The sequence below is a fragment of the Myotis nattereri genome (assembly GCF_964212035.1).
Source record: "Myotis nattereri genome assembly, chromosome: 15".
Classification (NCBI taxonomy): Eukaryota; Metazoa; Chordata; class Mammalia; order Chiroptera; family Vespertilionidae; genus Myotis; species Myotis nattereri.
In genome coordinates, this window is record NC_138090.1 from 17,737,356 (window position 1) to 17,761,698 (window position 24,343).

General features: G+C 56.2%; 1 protein-coding gene across 2 annotated transcripts in view; it reads left to right on the forward strand.

The window, feature by feature from the left end:
* VAC14 (VAC14 component of PIKFYVE complex) overlaps window positions 1-24,343 on the forward strand; it is a 91,096-nt gene that overhangs the window by 29,546 nt on the left and 37,207 nt on the right. For both annotated transcript variants that reach the window (XM_081108074.1, XM_081108073.1), the window contains exon 13: window positions 13,706-13,862. In XM_081108074.1, the coding sequence (XP_080964200.1) occupies window positions 13,706-13,862 (157 nt within the window). The remainder of the gene's footprint in view (window positions 1-13,705; window positions 13,863-24,343) is intronic.

Genomic DNA, 24,343 nt, shown 5'->3' on the forward strand with positions numbered 1-24,343 from the left:
ACCACCCACTGCAGTGCGAGCCCAGGTGGACTTGGCCCCGTTCTGCCTGAATTGAGAGTGACTCACTGCACAGTCACAGCCCTCATTTCAATACAGAAAGGAAGAGAAGAGCTTGGCTGATTGGTTCCTTCCCTAGGATCTTACTGGAAGCAGCTGAGTTTTCAGTCTTTTAAATGGAGTTGTTTAATCCCATCCAGCTCTCTGCTTGCGGTTGGTTTTGTGTGCGTGAGCGTTTAGAGGGAGCGGGAGGAGATGCAGTCCATTAAACAGCTCTGTTCAGGTCTCGGCTGTGGAAACTCCATTTGCTGAAGCTCCAAATGTTGTCAGAGCTTTGGGACACATCATGTGGGTCTCGGGTGCGGCTAGGATTGCAGCTGCTCTTGGGGACAGTTGCGGGGGTGGGGTGGGGTGGGGAGGAAAGAGTCCTTTGCTTTCCCTCTGGGGCAGCTGTTCTCAACCTGTGGGTCGCAACCTCTTTGGCGGTCAAACGACCCTTTCACAGGGGTCGCCTAAGACCATCCTGCATATCAGATATTTACATGACGATTCATAACAGTAGCAACATGACAGTTATGAAGTAGCAACGAAAGTAATTTCATGGTTGGGTCACAACATGAGGAGCTGTATTTAAAGGGCCAGAAGGTTGAGAACCACTAGGGGAATGGTTGGGACCTCGGTAAACAGTGGTGAGTCCTGATTCTGCCACATCCTGCTTCTTTACCAGAATCACATTCCTAAGCGTCCCCTGCCCAGTCTCTTTGGCAACTTTGAGGGCTTACTGGGTACTTGGCAATGGACAGCCAGCCATGAACAAGACAATGTCCCCCTTCTCCTGGGATATCTAGAACAGCCCTGATATCAACTCAGAGCTCCCTGGGGTTCAAGACTCCAAAGGTCATTCATTCAGTCAAATCAGACCACAACCAAACCGGGGAGCGAGGGGGGCGGGGTTCCTATTAAAGGCTCTTGGAGTCTAACGGACACAACAGTCCCTGCGAGGTCCTTCGTCCAGCCTGGGGCCTCGAGGCACAGCTTTTCCCACGTCTTGGACGATTCCTAATAGCAGCTTGCTGTCTGAAGCCATTACTCTGCAGGGACTGCTACACCCTTCACGCAGTATGGAGAGAGGCCTCAGCAGTTCTGTGGGAGCGTCCTTTTGCAGTTCAGAAAACGAAGGCCTGGGGAGGTTAAGTAGCCTGCACGCCTGCACACAGCTGGGAAGTGGTGGGGCACACAGAACCAAAGCCCATTCCCTTAGTCACATAAGTGCCATGCCTGTGTGTCACCACATGTGGCCCTGGCTGCCCCCATCAGAACCGGCTGGGGAGGTGGGGCGCTCGTGTCTAATTGTATCCTCATTTCTTTCCACTTCCTCTTGTTCTCCAAGTTCTGGAGAGGAGTTCTGTTTGGGGTGTTAAGGGGCGTGTATTCTGAGAAAGGTCTCCCTTTAGCCCCCAGACCCTTTGTCCACTTTTCTTATTGATTTCTAGATGCTCTTTGTATACTGGAGACATTAGATTCATCATCTTGTTGCAGATGTTTTTCTCTCCCAGTATGATTGTGATTAACGCACGTGCTTCTCGCCCTTGGTGAGAGCCGCTGGCCTCAGGAGACAGAGTGTCAGCAGGTGTTAATGATGCAAGAGCTGGGCTCAGGGAGGGGCGGGGCTGCAGAGACCTAGCTCTGCCCTCCACCAGGTTCCGTAGTCCCGCCAGCACCTGGCCCCGCGGGTATGTCTTGTCTGCTACTGGTCCTCCCTTCTGTCCCGGTGCCAGCTCAGTAGTACACAGCCTCTGACATTCTCAGTTGTCTCTGCTTTCCCGTTGTTCAGGATAAGTGTCTGTTTGCTCAGTACCGCCTGCTCCTTGCAGACTTTGTCTGAAATTCCCTTTCATCAGAAAGAATTTGAAGGTGTCAAATTGATATTTTTAGCACCAGAATAGAAATCCTCCCATTAGCTAAAGATCCAAGTGCGCCCTGATTCAACAGCGTGGAGTGCAGGGCACATGCTCAGAGCTTCCTACTGGACGCTGGTGGGGGGTCGGGGCCCCTTCTCCCCCTGCTGGGAAGATGCGGTTGTTGGCTGCCTCCCGACCTGAGCCACCTGAGTGAGCTCTGCCCGTGAGCCCCAGAGGACGGGTCCTGCCCATGTTCCTGATGATGTGGCTGGCCCGGGAGGGGTCTCTGGTCACTCCTCACCCCCACCCACTCCCTAGCACAGCGATCTCCCACCCCTCATTTAAAATCCTCAAGGTGTAACGGTGGGTGCTTGTCATTAACACCCACAGAACGTACACGAGGAGGAGTCCTAATGTAAACTATGGATTTGGGGGGACAATGGTGGCATCAGTGTAGGTTAATCAATTATAACCAATGTGGTGGGGGATGGTGATAATGGGAGAGGCTATGCAGGGGCAGGTGTATGTGGGAAATCTCTGCCTCCCGTTCAGTATTGCTGTACACCTAACACTGCTCTAAAAATAAAGACTATTTCAAACAAACAAAAATGTAGCACTTTTTTTTTTTTATCTCAGTCTTAGGGGAGACCTGGAGGGAGTCTGGTTGCCTCTGACTGAACATAGTGTCTAGGCCAGTGATGGTGAACCTATGACACGCGTGTCAAAGGTGACACGCGAACTCATTTTTTTGGTTGATTTTTCTTTGTTAAATGGCATTTAAATATATAAAATAAATATCAAAAATATAAATCTTTGTTTTACTATGGTTGCACATATCAAAAAATTTCTATATGTGACACGGCACCAGAGTTAAGTTAGGGTTTTTCAAAATGCTGACACGCCAAGCTCAAAAGGTTCGCCATCACTGGTCTAGGCAGTTGGCCTCCAGACCTGAGCTTGAATCCTAGCTCCTGCCCCTTCTTTCCAGGGACCTTGGGCAGGGATTTGATAGATGGGACTAATGATGTCTACACTTGCCTCATAGGCCATTGTTTAAAGGGATGGGGAGCCCTAGCTGCTTTGGCTCAGTGGATAGAGCATCGGCCTGTGGACTGAAGGGTCCTGGGTTCCATTCCTGTCAAGGGCACGCATCTCAGTTACAGGCATGTCCATCCCCAACCAAGGTCAGGGCTCGTGTGGGCGGCAACTAATCATTGTCTCTCTCTCTCTCACATCAGTGTTTCTCTCCTCTCTGTCTCTCCCCCTTTTCCACTCTCTCTAAAAAAAATCGGTGGAAAAATATCCTCGGGTGGGAATGAACAAAAAATAAGCCAATGAAGGGATAGTGAAAGCTCCTGCCCAGATCCTGGGCCACCGGAACAGCCTGTCTGTGGTTACAAGTTCTTTAGGGAGAAGTCAGGGAATTGGGCTTTTTACTGTGATGCGCTCTCCCACCCCGGAGCAGGGCTCATCCCGTTTACGTAAGTTGTCTAGTAACGTTTCAGGGTCGTTTTTGTAGGTCTTACTCAGTATGAAGTTTACTATTGGTGTTTCATATTTTTGTTGTGATTTTGAGTGGCATCCCTTTCTGGTAATATTTTCTCTCCAGTGACAGTGCAGCCTGGTGGTGAGAGCAGGGCCGTGGGGTCTAGAGGTCCCAGAGTCCTGTCCCCGGCTCTGCCACTCCGTTGGTTGGTCTTGAGCAAGTGACCTAACCTCTCCAAGCCCAGTTTCCTTATTCCAGTGGTTCTCAACCTTCCCAATGCCGCAACCCTTTAATACAGCTCCTCATGTTGTGGCGACCCCCAATTTCATTGTTACAAATTGAACATAATTAAAGCATAGTGATTAATCACAAAAACAATATGTAATTATATATGTGTTTTCCGATGGTCTTAGGCAACCCCTGTGAAAGGGTCGTTCGACCCCCAGGTTGAGAACTGCTGCCTTATTCGAAAACCAAGAGTAATAATGGAACCACCCTCCCAGATGAGATCATGAAGGTAAAATGCTCGGCGCAGGCCCAGCGCATATAAACAAGTGGTAAACGTTGGCCGCTCTGGTGCTGGTGATGATTTCTGTGAAGGGCCCAGCGGCAGGGACAATGAGCTCAGGAAGATGGGCTCCGTGTTGCCCAGATCCTGCCTGCCTTAGCTTCAGCAGCAAAAGCCGGGGCAGAAGCTGGTCTCTGTCCTGTGTCCCTGCCGGACTTCAGGACCACACAGGCCCCCGGCAGATCATCCATCTCCAAATCTTAGAAAAAGCAAAGGCAAAACTGGGCAGCAGAACTGGTGCCCTTCTCCCCTTTTCAGCCTTCTCCCCAGCCCCCCGCACCCTGAGGTGGAGCTGCCTACCTGGGCAGGAGCAAGACCCTGTTGTCAGCAGGTTGTGTTTGCAGCATCGCAGGTGGGAAGGCTCCCGGCTGCTGCTCGTCTAGGGGAAGGAGGGGGAATGACGTCATTGGCAAAGCACCCGCATCAGGGCCTCTCGCTGCCACACTCTTCCTCAGAAGCAAAACCTTCCAATTCCATTGAGATCCAGAGGACACACCTCCCCAGACTTTCTCAGCACCTCAGAATTGGGGTGTCCTTAACACCTGCAGCAGATGTTTCCAGCCTAGAAGAAGCCCCCTTTCTCTCTCTAGTTTCAGAGTAACCATGAAGAGAATTGCTGATGGGAGTTTATAGCTTATGTGACTGGTATAGAAGCAGAAAAAAGAATGAGAACCACCTGTCTGGAAATTTGGAGGGTAGGATTGTGAGGGCATTATTTGTGGCAGTGCTAGAGTTTCCAGCTCAGGAATCTGCTAACTGCAGGAGAGCAATGCCGGGGTGCAGCCATGGCCTAGGAGGCCGGGGTGCAGTATGACTTAGGAGGCCGGGGTGCAGCCATGACTTAGGAGGCTGGGTGAGGGGTAGGTCTAAAGAGTGATTTGAGGCACCTAACTAAAGTACCTTGTACACCTAAGCAAGAGTGATGTGGCCTGTCCAGGCGGGCCTGGGGCCTTCCCTGTCCTCAGCCCCATGGAACATCTCATTTAGCCCTGGCTGAATCCTGAGAGAAGAGAGGCCATCAGCTCTGCTCTTCGGTGTAAAACTCAGCCCATTAACCCACTCTACTCAGGCACTCACCTCACCTGCGGGGGGCTGCTGGGAATAGGCAGGGCTGGATTTGAGGATGGCTTTGGGGGAGCGGGAAAGGACTTCATCTGTTTTCATGGTCCAGGTCCCGGGAGAAGTGGAGTGGAACTGAAGAGCTTCTCAAACCTTCTCAAAACAGGAAAGCTCCCCAGGGCCCGACAGACACAGGTAGAGACGCGTGTCAGTGGCCAGCAGGGTGGCTGGCACTGTGCTGTGACAGCACTGCTCACTCTGCCACCCTGACTGGCAGTTGGCACAGCCCCAGGGCAGACTGGGGCGCTGCTTTTGGCTCTCTGTCTCGGGGGGCAGAGGCCTGTGGTCCCATCATGTCCCTTGACGTCCCTTCTCCTAAGCAGCCCTGTCACTTCGGTCTGCTGTGTTGGTCAGCTGGGCCAGGGACTCATCTCTCGCTAAGGGCCTCTCCCAGCAGGGATTCCTGCGTGGGCTCCCACTGGGAGAGGCCCCAAACCTGAGCGCTGCGCTATGAGGAAGGCTGGGAAGGCTCTGAGTCCCTACGTGTTCCTCTCCTGACTCAGGTTCCGGGTGACTGGGCTGCGCTCCCCTGTCCCTGAGGGAGGGCTGCTATTGGAACTTGGCCATCCCTCCGTGTCCGCCCCAGAAATGGGGGCTCCCACTTCATTAGAGGCCCCTGCAGTGGAGGGCAGCTTTGAGAGCCGATGACAGCCCGCCCAGCACCCCCACTGCTGGTTCCATTCGGAAACCATGGTGGGTACCGTGTGTGGGACCCCACGTGTCCGTGGGAGGAGACTGAGACAAGCAGAGGGCGAAAACCCAAGTTTATGGGGTGGCTGTGCTGTTCGGAGGCATTGCATCCAGTGTCTTAACGAGCCTGCGGCAGTCCTGGAGTGGGTTTAATTTTCCCCAGTGTGACATAAAGGAAATGCAGGCGTGAGGAGGGAGCTTGCCAAGGTCACACCGCCAGGAGCCAGAATTGGCAGTCGTGTCTGTCTGATTCCAGAACATCTGAAACCCCACGCAGGGTGTGCCCTCACTGCAGAGCCGTGGCCCAGCGGGTGGGGGCACTGCTTTATCCAGGCCGCCCCTCCCACTGTGCGGGTCTCATTTTGTCCTTGACAGAGCGACAGTCTGGTCGCACCTTCTCTGAGCAGTTGACTGTGACCTGCCCGGAGGCTGCCCTGGGCTATGCGCTGACCCAGGGCCCCCAGCTCCCACCAGTCCCATCCAGGAGTGGGCCAGTGGCCGGGACCCGGAGGGGCGGTGTGGGAAGCGCCCGTGGGGAGCAGGAGGGCGGGCCTCTGGTCCACGCTGCCCCGCTCTGTGGACCAGCAAGTCCATGGCGTCTCCTCACCGCAGTTTTCTTCCCTAAAATTCAGTTGGACTGGATTGTGTCAGTCCCATCCAGCTCCAACTCTGTGTGGTCCTGACCCCGCTCCCCGGAATACTAATGCGGCCTGCTCAAAAGTGGACAGTCTTCCGGAAGAATGGGGCTTGTTTTCCTTCTCATATCCTTGCCTCGGTTTTTATTCCACTCCCATTTTCATTCCATCCACTCTCCAGAACAAACCAAAACAACCCCTCAATTCCGAAGATTTCTTTCCCGTCAGATGGCATGACTCGGTCGGATGCCAACCCAGAGAGCCGAGGGTAGATGTCAGGGCCCAGAACTCCGTTCCTCTTGCCAGGGCGCCCCACTCCCCACCCCCGCCCGCCAAGGTGGGGAACGAGTTAGGCCCAACAGGGCCATCCCAAACCCCAAACAAGAGAGGCATGGACCCGTTGCTGCTGCACCCCCCGGGGTCCTGCCAGAGACACGGAGCTCTTGTCACTCAGTTCTCCCTGTGGCTGACCTGTGGGACTGGGGTCCCACTCTGTCCCTGTGGCAAGGAAGAGAATGGGACCCCAGTCACAGGCCCCAGAGACACCAGGCCCCCACAGCCAGCAGAGAGGCACTGGCAGTCACCGCTAGGGGTCCTAGGAGGACTTGGTCTTCTGGAAAGAGCCCTTGGCAGGGAGGAGAGACCAGCAGAGTAACTGTCCCAGAATCGGGCCTGGCGAGAGGGCCTCTGCTCTCTCTTTCTTCCGCGTGTCTGCACTTTGCGTTTTCGGTGCCCCACCTCAGCCACCCTCAAGGAAAGGGGGCCCACAATCATTGCAGTTGGCCTGGCAGCAGCCGGGTGTGTTTTAGTGTGTTTTAGTGTTATTCTGTCTGGATTCCTTCCAGTGATGAGCAAGTAAGGACCCAGAGCCAGCACAGCAGTTGGCGGAAGTGGGTTGTGCTGGGGGAGCCTGCTGCCCGGCCCCGGCTCCTGATGAACAGGGACTGAGGAGGCTGGGAGAGAGGCGTCTTTCCCATCGGCACAAGAGCGAGTCCATGGAGGGGAGCTGGGCAGACGCCCACAGCGGAGCCACCAGCCAGGGCTGCCGGCAGAGTCCCTGGAGCTTTTGAAAATCCAGCTGCTCGGGCCTCAGCCCCGACCTCCCGACTTCCCCCAGGTGGCCTGCTGCTGGGCGCTGGCACTGTCCACAGGCTCCGGGGGTTCCCGTGCACATCTCGGCAGGGAACCGCCGGGAGGGACCAGCGTTAGGATCCTACTGGGGGGCTGTGGGCCCTGCCCCTGCTCTCGGCCCGATGCCCTCCCTCCTCAGGCCTCAGGGCGACCAGGCCAGGACCCTGATTCCATCCTGCGCCCTACTCAGCGTTCGTGGCATCTCCGGAACCCAGCATTTCTCCCAAGCTGTCGTCAGTTGTTTTCCCCTCTGGAGGTGGCCACAGCTGAGTCAGCTGGATTTCCCTGATGGCGTCCTGCTGGCAGCTCACAGGGCCCAGAGTGCCTGAGATGAGGGCGTCTCCCCACTGCTCACAGGAAGAGCCGCCCCCCAATGCTCACTTCCTCCACACCAGCCCCTGTGCTGGGCTTCACTGAGTGCGTGGTCCTGGTTCATCTCTGTTGTGTTCCCCACTTTACCCAAGAGGGGACCGGGGCTCAGAGAAGTGAAGTAACTTGTCAAAAGCTCAGCTCAGATGCTCCATGCAACGGTGTTTGTCACGCACACCCCCACTCTTCCTGCGCATGTGTCGGAAGTCCCTTGTGCACTCTTAGCCCTCCTCCCACTCTGGGGACAGACGGGCTGTGTCCAGCACCTCGCAGGCACTCACAGACATTTATGAGAAAGTGAACAACTAGGAGGTGGGGAGGGTGGGGAGCTGACCCCACTCGGCCTGCCCCGCTCCCCTGGGCCTCCTGCTGGGATCTGGCCATGCCGAGCAGACAAGAAGCTGGGCCAGAGAAGAGCCTGCCTCCTTGGCCGGCCGGGGCTCCGTGGAGCAAGTGCCCGGGTTAAGCAGAGACCTGGAGGCGGGCAGGACACCAGGGAGCTGTGCTGTTCTCCTGGTTGCCATGGACCGATGCCCTGGAGACAGCTGGCCCCTCGGCTCATCGCCTGGTAACCGAGCCGTAGCAGTGCCTGCGCTGCTCTGGTGCTGCCCTGGGCACAGCGGGCCCTTCCCCATCCCTGCCTGGCTCCTGGAGAGAACCATAACCCTGGGAGCAGTGACTGGCATCAGCAGGAAGGAGACCCTGGGGGTGGGAGGGAAGGGGAGTTGGGGGTCAGAAAACCAGCTCCAAGTTGTCTTGCCCCAGGCCTGCCTTTCTCTTCTCTACCCTCCGGGATGCGGCTGGAATGTTTTAAGCTGCCAGAACCCACACTGTTACCTACTGTTAGAACTTAGCAGTAAGATTTAGGTGCAGGCCTTTTGCATATTTTTGCATATATGGCACAGAACTAGGGAAGGATTTCAGTTTATTAAAAATGAAAAAGGAGAGAGAGAGGAAGGAATTAGGCCCCACAGCTTCCGTGCCTCTGCCCTTACTCCTGGCTCCGCTTCCAAGATTCAGGAGCGGCCCAGCCTGACCCAGATCTCAGGCTCTGCGCCCACTGCTCTGGGAAGAAGCATCAGTTTAGCCTGAACTCACCTCTCCTGCCAGCACCTAGTCTAGTGTGTCCCTTGGAAGCACTGTCGCAGCTTCCTCCTGGCCGGGACTGGAGAGGGCCCGGCTTGGGGATTTCCTTCGCTCCTCATGGGGCTGGAAGGCTGAGCCAGGAGACATCTGGGGCATATCGGCTGGACAGTGGCATAGCCAAACTTTTGACAGAAGTTTCTTAGAGATAAGTTAGTAGCATGAAGTGGGCGGCCTCTCCGACCATCCCCTTGGCAGAACATCTTCCATCTCCTGCCTGGCACTGCAGGTCAGCAGGTATTTATCCAGCATCTGCCAATGCCTCGGTCTGGGGCTTCATGGTCAGGAGACCTCGTGGGAGGCGAGGATGGGCTCCCAGCCGAGGGACCTGGCCGTGCACACTCTGGGTCTCCAGCCGTTCCTACATCGTGAAGGAGCAGAGCAGGCAGCACCTAGGGGACAGAAGGGACCTCCCACCACGAGGGGTTTTCCAGGGCTGGTCTGTGGACGAGGTGCTGGGACAGGGAGTGCCTGGGCAGACCATTAAGAGAAGGAAAGGAAACAGCCACCGTCCCAGAGACTGTCCCTGGCGTGCTGGACGCAGCAGGTGACAGCCTGCAGGGGCCCCATCCGGATGACCCCTCTCTCACTGAAAGGTGCCCTTGGCTGGCGTCAGGTCACCTCCTACGAGGAAGGGCTTTCCCAGCAATGCCCTGGCTCCCTCGTTTTTGCTCCCCAAGCCCTAGCGGGCATGAACCCCTCACCACCTCCCCCGCGGCCTTCCCCTCAGAGTTGCTTTGTCAGATGTTTTGCACACCCAGTTGCCACTGACCCTTCGCTCCACTCCAGGATGAGGGACCAGCTGATGTGCCTTCCCCAGCCCCCGGCCCCCGCCTGTTGCCATGGTAATGGCAGGCACTCCTGTTCCTGCAGAATATTGCTTTCTTGTAACCTTCCTCCCTCCCTCTTCCCCCTCCCCCACCCCACTTCTTTCTCTCACACAAAAAGAAAGCACAAGTGTTTTATATTCATTTTGCAAAAAGCTGTGTAGCGCATACTAATTGGCGTGGCTTCCTCCTGCTTGCGCCTTTCCTGTTCTCGGAGCCAGGATCACAGGCCAGGCAGGCATGGGCCCAGCCGCTCCTTGGGAAGGAGGGTCAGCTTGGTTTCTGGAGGCCGAGCAGCCGTCTATAGCCCAGGGCCTTTCTCCCAGGCTGTAAGCAGGTGCCTCGTAAGCATGGCTGCTGAGGCTCACCCTGTCCTTGTCCTAGAGCTTCCTGTGGGGTCCGCAGGGGGTGGAGCACCAAATCCCTGGCTGGACACACGGACTCAAAGCCACATCCAGCTGGAGGGTTGTCCTTCTGTTGCCCAGTCCCAGGGCCCCTGTTGGCATCGCCTCCCAAGGCCTTCCCTCCCTAGGGGCCTCCTGGCTGCTGAGGCAGAGCCTTGGCCTTGGCCTCAGACGTGTGGGTGTGAAGCATCAAGTTCAGTCCCTAGGCTGAGTGAAGTTTGCCAGTCAGCTGGGAGAGGGCTGGTGATCCTGGCTGTCAGAGAGCCACCCTGCAGCCCCAGAGTGGCACCCAGCTCCCCTCCTCAAGGCATTCCTTGCCCTCCATTTGACAGCTCCTTCCCCTCCTTGCCTGTAGGAGGCTGGGGGACTGAAAGGGCAGTGTGTGTGTGTGTGTGTGTGTGTGTGTGTGTGTGTGTGTGTGTGACACCCGTACATGTGGCGTGGCCCCAAGCTGGGCTGTCTGGGGACCAGAGATAAATTTTTTGATATGTAAGCACAAGGGAGTGGCTGGGATTGCTGCAGGAACCTGTAGATAACATTTCCGGCTTTAATTGTGCAATTGAAGTGTAATTTGCATTCATTTGCCATTTGGTGTTAAACTTCCTAAAATAAGAGAATTCACAGTGTAAAATATGCAGCGTTGCTGGCTGCACTCCCCAGTGGGGCAGAAGGAGGTGGTACAGAGATACACGATGCAGATCCTCTGGTGGGGAAGGGAGGTGTGCAGCCCCCATGTGTGCCCCGCTGTCCCAGCCCGTCCCGACGCCAGGACTCGCTCACTTGCTGCATTTGACGGCCGAGTTTGCTGCCTGGAGGCTGAGTGCCCTGTGCACCTGCACCGCTGGCCTGAGAGGCGGGGCCTGTGGCTCCGAGGAGTGAGCGGCATGAGGGGTGCAGTGGGGCTGGCAGGTGCCAGGAAATATAAGATCACAGAGGTTGCCCCTCGACCCTCTCGGCCCTCCTGTGAGTCTGAACCAGGTGTGAGATCATGGGGGTCAGTGAGGGTTCCCCCCTCAATACATGGGCACAGCAAGAGCAGATTGCTCAACAAGTACCACTGGATTGGAATTAGGGTGTCTATTTGGGATTTTGACTTGGGGTGTTTTTTGAGATAGAATCCACATACCATAAAATCACCCTTTTAAAGCATGCAGCCCAGCATTGTACACTGCATGAGTATACTGTGCCAACGAGGTTGTGCAACCATCACCACTATCTAATTCTAGAACATGTTCACCACCCCAAAAAGGAACCCTGTACCCATTAGCAGTCACTCCCTGTGTCTTCCTCCTCCAGCCTCTGGCAACGTCTAATCTCCTTTCTGTCTCTGGATTCGCCTGTTCTGGACGTTTCACATAAATGGAGTCATCTACAGGATGTGACTCGCACATCTGGCTTCTCTCACTCAGCAGAAGTTCTTGAGGTTCATCCGTGTTGGGGATGTATCAGAACTTCAGTCCTTAATATCACCAGATAGCATTCCCTGCGTGGATATCGGGGTATCAGTCGAGGGACGTTTGGGTGGTTTCCGCTTTACGGCTGTGATGGGTGCTGACCTGTGAGTGTTCCTGTGGAAGCTTGTGTGTGGACGTGTTTTCAGCCCCATTGGGAGTAACCCTGTGTTTCACTCTTGGAGGCACAGTTGGCCTGCTCCTTGCCTCACTGATTTTGGACAAGTCACTCCCCCACCCGGACTCCCTGGTCTCCTTGCGCCTCCCTGACGTTGACACAGCGACTTGCTTGGACAGTCGAGCGTCTGAGTGCACATCCTGCGAGGTGGGGCTCGGGCTGCTCTGTCGCTCGGCGCCGGACTCACTGCTCTGCTGTCTGTTCCCACATCTCACCCTCTGTGTCCTTCCATCCACTGTTGGAGCAGAAAGCCCTCTGGGAGCCTCCCTCGATGGCAGCAGAGGCCTGGGCCTTGCTGCTTCTGGACCTAATCCTACCCTGGCTCCTGGCCTGAGCACCAGGCAGCCCTTGCTCCTGCCATCTGTCTGGACTGCTCAGCAGCCACACTTCTCAGCCAACGCAGATGCGTTCTCTGCAGGCCCAACAGTCAGACGTCCCAATGTGCAGGAGGGCAGGGGTACAGGCTGCCTGCAGGCCCTGGGCTGGGGCGCGTCTGACTCACCTGCAGCCCCAACACCCAGCACAGCACACAGGGGAGGGACAGCTGGGATGCCAGGTCCCACCTGGTGAGGCTGGCGTGCGGCAGGGCGGGGAGTGAAGTTACTGTCTCTCAGGGAGGTTTTGTGCCGAACACACCAGGCTGCTGGGAGAACACGGGGGGCCAGAATGGGCCAGCAGGTACGGGGCTCAGCTGCACGGCCAGGCTGCAGAGAGGACCCCGGGAAAAGTGACAGCGGGGGCAGGGGAGGATGGGGTGCTGGCACATTAGTTGCTGTGAGACAGGAACTGCTTTCAAACTTGGAGAGGTTAGTGGCTTTTTTTTTTTTTTGAGATAAAATTCTCCCTTTTAAAATACAGGATTCAGTGGTTTCACTTACCTAGTATTTTTTTATTTAGTATTTGATAAGGTTGTATAGCCAGCACCACAGTCTAACATGAACGTTTTCATCATCCCACAGAGAGCCTAGAGCAGCTTGACCTTGACTGTAGTCACCACATTCCCCCGCTGGCCTGGCCGCCCGCGGTACCCGGGGCCGCCCAGAGCTCTGTGTCGTTTCCACTGGTCCAGAGATCTCTGGATTGTAGGGCAGCCCCAGGGGACCATGTGACACAGCCCTGACTTGAGCGCACAGTGGGGACTGTTCTCTACACTCACCTCTGTGCCTTCCTTGGAAGAGCTTGGCAGGCAGGGTCAGGTTCAGGGGCCTTGCTCCACTAGCTTCTGTGTATGTGCGCTGCAGAGACAGCAAGAACTGAACACATTAGGAAGTCTTCCGTCCTGGAGCCCAGAGTCACACCCCAAATGTGCAGGGTCCTCTGGGATCTGCCAGGGCCTGGTGTCGCCTCTGCAGAAGGATTTGTCCTGTGACCTGATGCTGGGCTGGACCATGGCTGCCACCCCCAGGAGTGTGGCCATGAGGGCACTGCTGGGTCATCGTTGGGCACAGACAGCCCAGGAGCCCTGAGATGTGTATTGCACAGGCTGCCCTGGTGCCTGAGTCCCGCATCCCCTGGGGTCCCCTCTCATCCCCACGCCAGGGACCAGAGAGGAGTGGTCATAGGAAAGCTGACTTCCTGGCCTCAGATTCCAGCTTCCTTCCTCCAGTCGCTCCTGTCCACTCCCTGTGTTCCCTTCGGTTCAGGCCTTTGTAGAATATTTTGGGCACCGTTATAGCCATAATCTTGGCCACTCTCACCAGCCTGTTGCCCTCTGCAGACCCCTCTCTGCCTCTTGGAGGAGGCTCTGTCTCCAGCCACAGCTGCCTGTGGAGGTCCTTGTCCCTCATCCTCTGCTTTTCTCCCCAGGTTATCCTGAAGGATCTGGAGGTGTTGGCAGAAATCGCTTCCTCCCCTGCAGGCCAGACAGAGGACCCAGGCCCCCTCGACGGCCCTGACCTCCAGGCCAGCTACTCCAAACTTCAGGTGTCCACCCCTGGCAGGGCCGGCCTGCTGACCACTCCCAGTAAGTCTTCCCCTGATGCTTCCAGCCTTGGGGACACTAGGAACACTGGTGCTCGGTCTCCTCCTGGACTGGGGCCATCCTCGGGGCTGTCCCTCTCGAGCCTTGGAGTTCTGCCAGGGTGTGAGGGTCAGTGACAGCCATCGTCCAGGAGGCAGGTGGACCTGACCATGCTGCCGCCTCCTGGCTCACACTCCAGCCCCTGTAAGAGACGCTTAGTCCCTTTTCCTCATCTTCCTGCACCTTTCACCCGTTGAGCCATTGGCTTAATGTAAAATCACCTAAGTCAGCCGATCGCCTCTCCCTGGGGCGGCGTCTCCCTGGTCAGGAATCAAGGGGCTTTGGAGTCGGGGCTCACAGGTGGGAGACTAGGCAGCCATTTCCTTCCTCACTGAGAGGCTAAAAATAGCTCTCAACATGGCAGGCAGCCCAGGCAAGAGACAGTATAATTCAAACAGCATGTTTCCGGGAGTACTTGGCCATGAAGGTGGCGTGGGGTTCCTGGTGCTCCCCCTCGGAGCTCCTTCCAGACATCAGGTGGCCCTTCTCCCAGGCCAGGCTACTCCCAGCACCTCCCTCCCAGGCAGACACAGTTCCCTCCGACGACACCGTCCTGGAACCTGCCCAGGGGTGCGAGTCAGTGGGAAAGCACCCAGCGGGCCTTGGGTGTTTGCCTGGGTGTCTCTGTCCCCTGAGTGGCTCTTGCCACCAGGCACCAGGTCCTAGATCAGTGATGGTGAACCTTTTGAGCTCGGCGTGTCAGCATTTTGAAAAACCCTAACTTAACTCTGGTGCCGTGTCACATATAGAAATTTTTTTATCTTTGCAACCATAGTAAAACAAAGATTTATATTTTTGATATTTATTTTATATATTTAAATGCCATTAAACAAAGAAAAATCAACCAAAAAAATGAGTTCGCGTGTCACCTCTGACACATGTGTCGTAGGTTCGCCATCACTGTCCTAGACAGTCCCTCCTCTGATGCAGAAGCCAAGTGTCAAATACATTTGGGGCCCAGCAGCAGCAGCTCCCCTCCTGCAGCCCCACCAGGCTGGGCCCGAGGACACCTAGAGCACCTGCAGGCCTGCCTGCGCCGGGCTGCGAGGTCATCACAGAGGTTGTGCATGAGAGGGTCTCCCGGCGACACTCGGCATCAAGCCCCACCCCTGCCCTTGCAGCAGAGTGTCCATAGGACCCCAGGCTCTAGGCCGCCACCGCTGCACACACTCCGCCTGCAGCTGGTCCCAAGTCCCAGCTATTCCTGCTAAAGTAAGGAAGGAGTGAGGGGCTATGGTAGCCCAACTTGCTTCTTGTTTCCCCAGGATGCAGGGGTTTCCTTGCCAGCGAGCGGGTTTCCTCTGGGCAGTCAGAGGCCATAGTCAGGGAGGCACCCACATCCTGACTTGGGACCCGTGCTGAGGTTCCCACCCTCTATTCCACAGCCTAGGACTCCACTCTTCATCCTGTGTCCCCAAGTCAGCACTTGAGGGTCAACCTGAAGTCCCCAGGACCGCCGGCAGGAATGCCACAGGTTGAGTGTGGGGGTAGGGCCCTCCATGAGAGGGAGAGGAGCAGCACGCTCCTCCTTGGAGAGGGCGGGCCTGGGGGGCAGGGACAGGGTGGCAGTGATACCTGACCACCAGGAGAAAGCACCGCAGGGACCAGGCCAGCCTCATCCCCTTGTCGGAGTATCCGCTCTCCCTAGTGGGAGAAGCGAAAAGCTGAGGCAGCACAGCCCCAGGCAGGATGGACACCTTGACCTCCCACGACTGTGCTCCACCTACAGGTGGCTTTTCTCTTTCTCCCTGGCACAGAGAAGTGCCGCCAGAGCCCTGCACCCCGGCCTGAACCCCAGGGTCTGCTCACGGAGCTCATCATGACTGAAATGCTTACTTGCTGGTGGAGGGGTGGGCCAGAAAAATGGCTGTGAGTGGCCCAGGTCACTCTGGAGCCATAGGGCCTGACCCAGGGAACCGCAGGAGAGGCCCTGTGAGAGCAAGCCCTTCCAGCCGCTAGGGAACAAGGGCTGGGGGCACTTGGATGGCAAAGCGCTCAACCCCAGCTCCTGTCCCCACCAAGATGGGTCGGCCACTGACGAGTCTCAGGCAGTAGTCTCATCAAGGCTGTAGGACCGGCTCACCTCAGCCAGGGACTCACCCGGATGCATAGACAAACCAAGTGTGCCGGGCGGGAAGAAATTCCGTCCTGGGAAGAACACCAGGGAAGTGCTGCAGCCAGCAGTGCTTCTTGCTTCGAGGGGTCCCAGCACCGAGGGCCACACGCTCTCAGCCTGAGACTCTAGGAGGGGAGACCACCCCTGCATGTGCGTCCACAGCTGGCACGAGATTTTCAAATGGGTCCGTGATTTTAAAAGGTCAAGTTCACAGCAGTAATAGAAGAGCATGGGAAGCCAGAGCCGGGCCGCAGCCACCTGAGGGAGGGCGCGCGGCAGGCCGTCGTTGCGGGCGGCTGTTGGGTCGGAAAGCACTCGTCCCTCTGCAGGCTGCTCTTTGTGGTGGTGCTTTTAAGGCACGCGAGCAAGGGGGTCATTCTGCTTCCATCTGGCTGAGCACGGGGACAGTGGCCCCAAGGCCGGACCCTGTCCTGTTTGGATTCTGCTTTCCTCTGGCTCTCCAGGGCACAGCTCTGAGAACTCGCGGACTGCAGTGCTACGTCCCTTTAGGGTAGATCATCCCATAAAGGAACTTTCTGGAAAGCCAAGGAGGCAGGGAACCTAGCAAAGATGAAGTCAGTGGTGTTCCTGGGGAATCGAATGTCCCGCCTGTGTGTTGGGTCCAGAAACTCAAGTGGTGCAGATGGAGCGCAGTGGTGGGGAAGCGGGGCCCATCCCACGCCTGGGCGGTGCTGTGTTGGCCTAAATGTGCAGCAGCGGTCCCCAGGGCCGCAAGGCAGAGCTGCCCACGTGGGATTTTCCTCCCGCCCGTCCCAGTGTAAACATCCCCTCCCGTGCGGAGCTGTGGGGGCTGAGGCCGTGGTGTCGCTCCTCGCACGCCCCCTTCATTCCTGACCTTTGCAGAGGCCCCGGCTGGGAAGGGGGCCTCCTCGGGGGCAGTCGCGGGGAGCCAGTGGAGGGACACTGTTTCCCTGTCTCCCTAGACTGATTTGGTGACATGAAACAGAACAACCTTGGTCTCCTGTGACTTGGCAACTTCTGTGCCTTCTCTGCCTATCTCTACTCGGGGGGACGTCAGCCGAGGCTGTGCAGGCTCTGGGCAGAGGAGATGCTGAGCCCCCTCAAGCCGACCCGGAGCCTGACCCTGAGCCTGCACAGAAGGTGCGGCAGGAGCTGGCGGCTCTGGGGCCGTTCTCCTGTTAGAGACAGGCCTGGCCGGCTTGGGGCTTGGACATCCCAGCTGCAGAGTGGAGGCGCCTGCCAAGCACAGCAGCAGTGTGGCAATCCGGGGCCAGAGGTCAACCCAGAACTGATGTTTACCCCTAAAACCCAATTTTCCCTGTCCTTCCCCCTGGCCACAGGCCCATTCTTGGTGGGATAAAACTGCTTACATCAGGGCTCTCTGGTCCAAGGTGGAGTATGACCCCAGCTCTAAGAACATGGACAAAAATGGAATGTTCTGATTCAGTTTTGTTCCTTATAAGCCCAGGCTGGTGTGGCCAAAAGCAGAAAGAAGTTCTAGAAAAAACCTAGAAAGCAATCCCTGGGCGTTTTTCCCAATAACAACTGAGACTGTAATATGTGGAGCTCCCGTGAGGCCCAGGCGCTGTCTGAGCGCTCCCCACGTGCCAGCTCCTGTACCCCGAGGTGAGCTAGCTCAGACCTCGCTGAGAGAGACCACCGCTACTGGCGCTGCGGCAGGCAGGGGTGCTGACCCAGGGCCTAGCCTGAGGGCCTGCTCTCTTCACCCCACACTCAGCACAGGAGCCCCCGTGAGCCCCAGCCTTGCCCAGCACTGGACTCTTCCACCGCCCGAGGGAGGAGCCGAGCAGTGGTAGCCAGGCCGGCGGTCTCCTGTGGGTATGGGGTCACGATACCCCTCAATCTGACAGTTCTTGGAGGTGGCCCTCTTCACAGTGACTTCAGGACTCCATTCTGGCCTCAGGTGACCTCTTGCGCTTCTTCCTCCATCTCTTGCAGCCACACCAGACGGGGTCCCAGCCCCCAAGGGCCTTACAAGCCCTTCTTCCCACACGCTGTGTTCAGGCGCTGGGGTTGGGAAGACCTAGGTTCACAGTCCATCTGTGCCCTACGTGCCCTGCAACCTGGGGCAAGTGTCCTGCCTCAGTGCCACCTCGCCTCCTCCATTACTTGGGCGATGGGTGGTTGGCGGCTCTGTGCGCTCTTGCGTGGAAGACGCTAAGATACGCGTGAGTGCCACCTCTGCTTCGGTCCTTATTATGGGAGCTCAGGTGCTTTCCTCTGTGGGGCTTTCAGGAGAACCGGGGCCAGACCCCTCCCGCCTCTGCCCTCCCACCCGTCGCTCTGTGCATGGGTGCTGTGGGCCGCATCTGTTTCCCTCCTGGCCATGACCGCTTAGACCCTGGTTTCTCAAGGTGCAGGCTGTGCAGCCTCGGCGTCGCCTGGAAGGTCGTCAGCAGTGGGCACACTTGGGCCCACCCTAGACTCAGAATCGCATTTTATCAGGATCACAGGTGCCTTGTGCGCCCCCCACAGTTAGAGAAGCGCCAGCTCAGCCCGCAGGGGTCTGTGGCACTCACCTGTGAACCCCGCATCAGAGCTGTTATAACGGGGGCACCAGAGCTGGGTCTGAGGCTCACCTAGCATCACTGCCCAGGCCTTTACTGGCCAGCAGATGGAGAGCCCGGCCCCCTCCTACCCAGGCCCATTGCTGTTGACAGTCTGAGGGCCCTTCCCCCTTCCCTCTCTCCAGCACCGCCCGTGGCCCCAGCTGCTTGCTCCGACAGCCCTGCAGCTTTCCCCTGGTGCAGCCCTCTCCACTGCCATATCGGCTTCTGGTTCCTCTCGGGCCCCGCTGGGGCCCATTAGCTTATCTCGCTCTGAACCAGGCAGCTGGAAACCTCCTGGATTTGGGTGGTTGCCCGGGGCAGAAGGCTCCCTGACCTCAGCCGGGCTCGCCCCCCGGATTCCGCAGGCTCCACAACCCCCGAGACCCTGTTTCACCAGAGCCCTTGGCCTCCCTCTCTCCCAGGGAAGCCAGCCCCTCCCCACTTGACCCCCTTGATTCCAAACCAGCCTCCCAATCCCACAGCCCCCTCCTCCGAGCACTTCCTGTGCCAGGAACCGTTAAGCTCCTTCTCCCTGTGAGGCTCACAGACAGGAACCGCCACCCTGGAGAAGGTGTCACTTCCTGCCACTGCCCTGCCAGTTAGCGACAGACCTGGGTCTCCTCTGGGTCCCCTGGCCCTTCCCCGCATTCTCAGGGCAGGGGACCCATTCCCGCTGGAGGGGCCAGGGGGAGAGAGACAGGAGGGTGGGAGTGAAGCAGGACCCTGCTGGGCCTGGGCTGGGCGGCTAATGTTTTCCCATCTGGTTTTGTTGAACTGTAACTCGCGTTGTGTATTGAGGCCAGAGCTATTTTTATCCTGACATGTGAGGCTCCTTCACGTCATAGCCACAAAACTCAATCCAAAACATCCCAGGGAAGGTTGTTTGTGAGCCGTTGTGCAGATTCTCATGTCGCCACATCAGGTTTCACTTAGCAACATCTGCAGGGCTGGCTCCCTGGCCGCCCACCCCACCGGCCTGGTTTTGTGTACCGAGCGCTCCCGACAGCATCTGTCTGCCCCTGGGCCAGCGGCGGTCACGTGCGCTTCCTGCCAGAGCCTGCCGTTCCAAACCAGAAGGGCCAGGCGAGCGGCATTTGGCTGCAGGCCTGGTCCTCGGCAGGATCAGGGAATGAAACCCCGCAGCCCCCGAAGGGCACCTCGCTCCTAAGACCCGTGGGCAGGTGGTTCTCTTTCCCCTCTTCCTGCGTCCCAGCCGGACAGCTGCTCGTCACCTCTGGGCCCGGAAGACGGCGCCGTCCACGTCACCCGAGTAAAAGCCTCTGCGTCCTCAGCGGAGCCTCAGCGCAGGGGAGAGTGTGCAGAGGGCAAGAGCCAGAAGTGGGGAAGTGGCCTGGAGGGAGGCGCTGTGAGCTCCCACAGGGGCTGTAGCGGGCGGGCCTGAGTTCAGAGGAGAGAGGCCTGCCATGCCCTGTGGGAGCCTGGAGTGGGTCTGTTTTCTTCCACCCCATCTCCTCCTCCTGTGCCTGCAGCCCTGCCTGCGAGGCTCTTAGTTCCACCTCCAGCCAACAGGGCCTGAGGGCCAGGGAGGTGGGAAAAGTGGCCACTGGGCCGGTGGGAGGCTGAGGCTGGGAGATGAGGCCCACACCCCGCCCCATGGTGAGCACTGGAAGGGCCCAGCCTTGACCAGCCCACCCAGAAGGTGTTCCCCACCCCCGCCCCCAGGCCTGCCTGCCCAGACATGTCTGCAGTTGGGATGGGATCTCCTGAGCTTTAGGGGCTCCTGCTCTCTCCTGCAGAGGCTTCTGCCCTCGAGGGCAATGGCCCTGACCAGAGTCCCTCTGGCATGTGGGAGCCTGAAAGGCAACAGGCCCCATCCCGGAGCTGGAGGCCCAAGCAGGCCAGGCCCAGACGGCTCCCCCAAAGCTCCCCCACACTCTGGCCTCCCGCCAGCCAAGGCTCAGGGAAGGAGGGAAGGTGGCGGCCCTGCGCTTTGTAGTCTGAGTGGTGGGAGGCTGAGCCCCACAGGCTCTCCTGGCAACCACTGCACTGTGAGAAGGCGAGTCCCTGCCGGCTTCTTCGTGATAGGGCTCTGCCCCCACCTCCCACCAAGGGCCGCAGCCCCAGGGCCATCCTGCAGCCTGGACTTAGGGACTTGGCCCTTGGGGAGCTGTGGCTAGGAGGCCTGGGAATGTGGCCAGAGCAGCCCATGCTTTCTCCCCTGCCATCTGTGGTCAGCTTGTCAGCGCAAGGTAGCAGGTCGCCCTCCCTGAATGTGATTAGGGTTTCAGGTGAGCCCCTTTCCTCCTTGCAGCCTCCCTACCTCCCAGTTCTGAAGTCTCCCCACTCAGAGACACTCCAGACTCTCCTCCAGCCCTCAGTCATTCGCCCTGAGACTCAGCAGGAAGAATGTTCAGTGTCTGGGTTATGGCATGTTTGCGAATAGCTGCCCCTACTTTTTGGACCATGTGGCAGGCTCCAGGCCCAGGACATTACATGTTTTGTCTCATTTAATAGGGATTCTTGTTGCCCCCACTCTGCAGATGAGGAAACTGAGGCTTCGACTTGGCCATGGTTGCACAGTCAGTTAGTAGAAGAGTGAACTTCTGACCTGAACTCAGGTGTGATGGACTCCCAAGCTGAGCTCCTAAATACCATGCCCAATGCTTCCCACTGCCCCTTGGAGGCCAGAACAGCGGGCCCCTCTGCCCAAGACACCCTGCCTCCGGGAAATGGAGACTGTGGCCCAGTTGGGGAGGATTTCTTCATGGCTTTTGTCTGTGTCGGTCCCTTTGTCCTTTGGAATGCTTGGGAGCCTAAATGGCACTAGGCCTAGAAATGGGGTGGGATGGGCGTGCACATACAGGAGCAAGAAGGGGACAGGGACATCACAAACAAGCACCCAGTGAGCTTGTCACACCCACCTCCAGTGAGCGTGAGGGCAGCCTAGCCTCCAAGCCAGGCCACCACCGGGCAGCCCAATTCATAGCCTCAGTGTGGGGACAGGAGGAGGGGCCCAGAGGCAGCTGGGCTGCCTCAACAGCTGTACCTACAGCCACCTCCTCAGAGATCAACTCCAGCTGGGCCTGGGGTAACACGATCTGTGAGAATGTGACACTTGATTCTGCAAACAGCCTCGCTGGGCCAGGGAGTAGGGACTGTTTGCCATCCCAGAGTCACCCAGGATCTCCCGGGCCAGGCCATTCCGGGCAGGAACCCAGAACAACACACTGCAAACAAGCTCAGTGGGGCCCACGCTTGAACTGGGCTTCTCACTCGGCCCTACACAGGGCATCGGAGCTGTCTAGGTCCGTGGTCGGAAAACTGCGGCTCACGAGCCACATGCGACTCTCTGGGCCCTTGAGTGTGGCTCTTCCACAAAATACCAACTTCTGCGCATGGGCCACGAAGTTTCAATCGCACTGTACGTGCGTGCACGCATGTGGTATTTTGTGGAAGAGCCACATCAAGGGGCCAAAGAGCCGCATGTGGCTCAAGAGCCGCAGTTTGCCGACCGCGGATCTAGGTGGTTCTGAGGAGAGAGGACAATAGTCTGAAGGTGTGACTCCTGATAAGAAATCCTTCCAAAGTAATTCACAGCTGCCGTTTCCAGTTCCCACCAGAAGCACCGGGCGAAGATGTAAGGGAAGCCTGAGTTCAGCAAAAAGGTAGCTACTGGGAAAAGGTTGCACTGCTGCTGCCTGGCCATGGCACCTAACGAAGTCACCCCTGCAGCCCCCCTGTGGCTCGCGCCCAGTGCTCTGGGTGGCTCCTGTTTGTGCTTTGGGCTGATCCTCCTGGGAGCTGTATCCCCTCGCACAGCCAAGCTCCATTCCCAGTCCCCACATCGTGCCTGTTTCACGCCGGTGTGTGGCCATCCTCTCCCTGGTCTGGGGAGGAAGCCATGATGGCCAGAGAGAGGCCAAAGTGATGGCCCAGGTCCTCCGTCAGCCCTCTGCCTCCTCCCGCGTCCTCCCCTGAGTGCCAGGCTCCAGTTGAAGCTGAATAAGTTCTGAGCACCTAACATACAGTGTGGTGATTATAGTTAATAATACCGTGTTATACACTTGAAAGTTGCTAAGAGTAGATCTTAAATGTTCTCACCACAAAAAAGAATGGTAATTATGTGAAGTGGTGGGAGTGTTAGCTAATGCTATGGTTGTAAGCATTTTGCAATATATAAGTGTATCAAATTAACAGCTACATGGCAAACTTACACAGTGTTATATGTCAGTTTCATCTCGATAAAGCTGAAAAAATTAAAATACAAAAAATAAAAAAAGCATCTACAAAAACTTTTTAAATATGGGACAACTGGATATCCATCCACATGCAAAAAGATATTAACTTGGACTCCTTCGTACAATATAAAAAAAAATTTAAATGGGCCAGAGACCTAAATGTAAAAGCTTAAGAAAAAAATTTTACAAGAAACTGTATCATAAATCTCTCTGACCTTGGATTAAATAGCAGTTTCTTAGATACAACACCAAAAGCACAAACAAACAAAAAAAGAAACAGATAAATTGGAATTCATCAAAGTTTCAAAAATTGTGCTTGAAAAGACATCATCAAGAAAGTGAAGACAACCTACAGAATTGGAGAAAGCATTTGCAAATCATATATCTGATAAGAGACTTGTATCTGATATACAGATAATTCTTACAACAACAATGAAAAGATAAGTAACCCAGTTTAAAAATAGGCCAGTTGCTCAGTGGTTAGAGCATCAGCCCTCAGATTGGAGGGTCTTGGGTTTGATTCCTGGTCAAGGGCACATACATCAGCTGCAGACTCAATCTCTGGCCTCCGGTTAGGGCATGTGTGGGAGGTAACCAATCAAAGTGTCTCTCTCACCTCTCTTTTTCTCTCTCTTTCTCTCCATTTCCCCCTCCCCCCTCCACTCTCAGAAAAAAAAAAAATGAAAAAATCTCTGGTGAGGATCAAAAAAAAAAAAAGACAAGGATTTGAATAGACATTTCTCCAAAAAGGATATACAAATAGCCAATAAGCACAAGAAAAGATGTTCAATATCATTAATCACTAAAGAAATGCAAATCAAACCCAGAATGAAATACCACTTCCCATCCACTAGGAGGGCTATAATCAAAAATAGATAATAACAAGTGTTGGCGAGAAATGTGGAGAAATTGGAACTCTCATACGTGGCTGATGGGAATGTAAAATGGTGCAGCCACTGTGGAGAAGTCTAGCAGTTCCTCAAAAGTTTACACATAGAGGGTGACTATATGATCCAGAAATTCCTCTCGGGTATATAACCAAGAAAAATGAAAACATATTCACACAAAACCTTATATATGCATATTGAAAGCAGTATCGTTCTTAATTGCCCAAAAGTAGAAACAACCAAATGGTCCACCAACTGGTGGCTGGATAAAATATGGTTTATCCATACAGTGGAATATTATTCGGCCATAAAAAGGAGGGGGAAATGGGGAATGACAGCTAATGGGTAAGAGTTTGGGAGATGACGAAAATGTTCTGGAATTAGTGCTGATAGATGCACATCTTTGTGAATATACTGCACACCACTGAATTGTACACTTTAGGACTTTATGGCATGTGACTTATATCTCACTTGAACTGTTCTCTTTGTAATGCCCCGTTAATGTCTTGGGCAGATGGAGTGAGGATTCCTACCATCGCTAGCACCTCTTCCCAGCAGTGCTGTTGGGGTCAGTGTGTGTTAGAAAGGAAAGAGGGGGAACCCAAGGAGTGTACTGGGGTGTGTGAATACACTGTGGGGATCACCCATGCATTCCGTCAGCCCTGCCCCT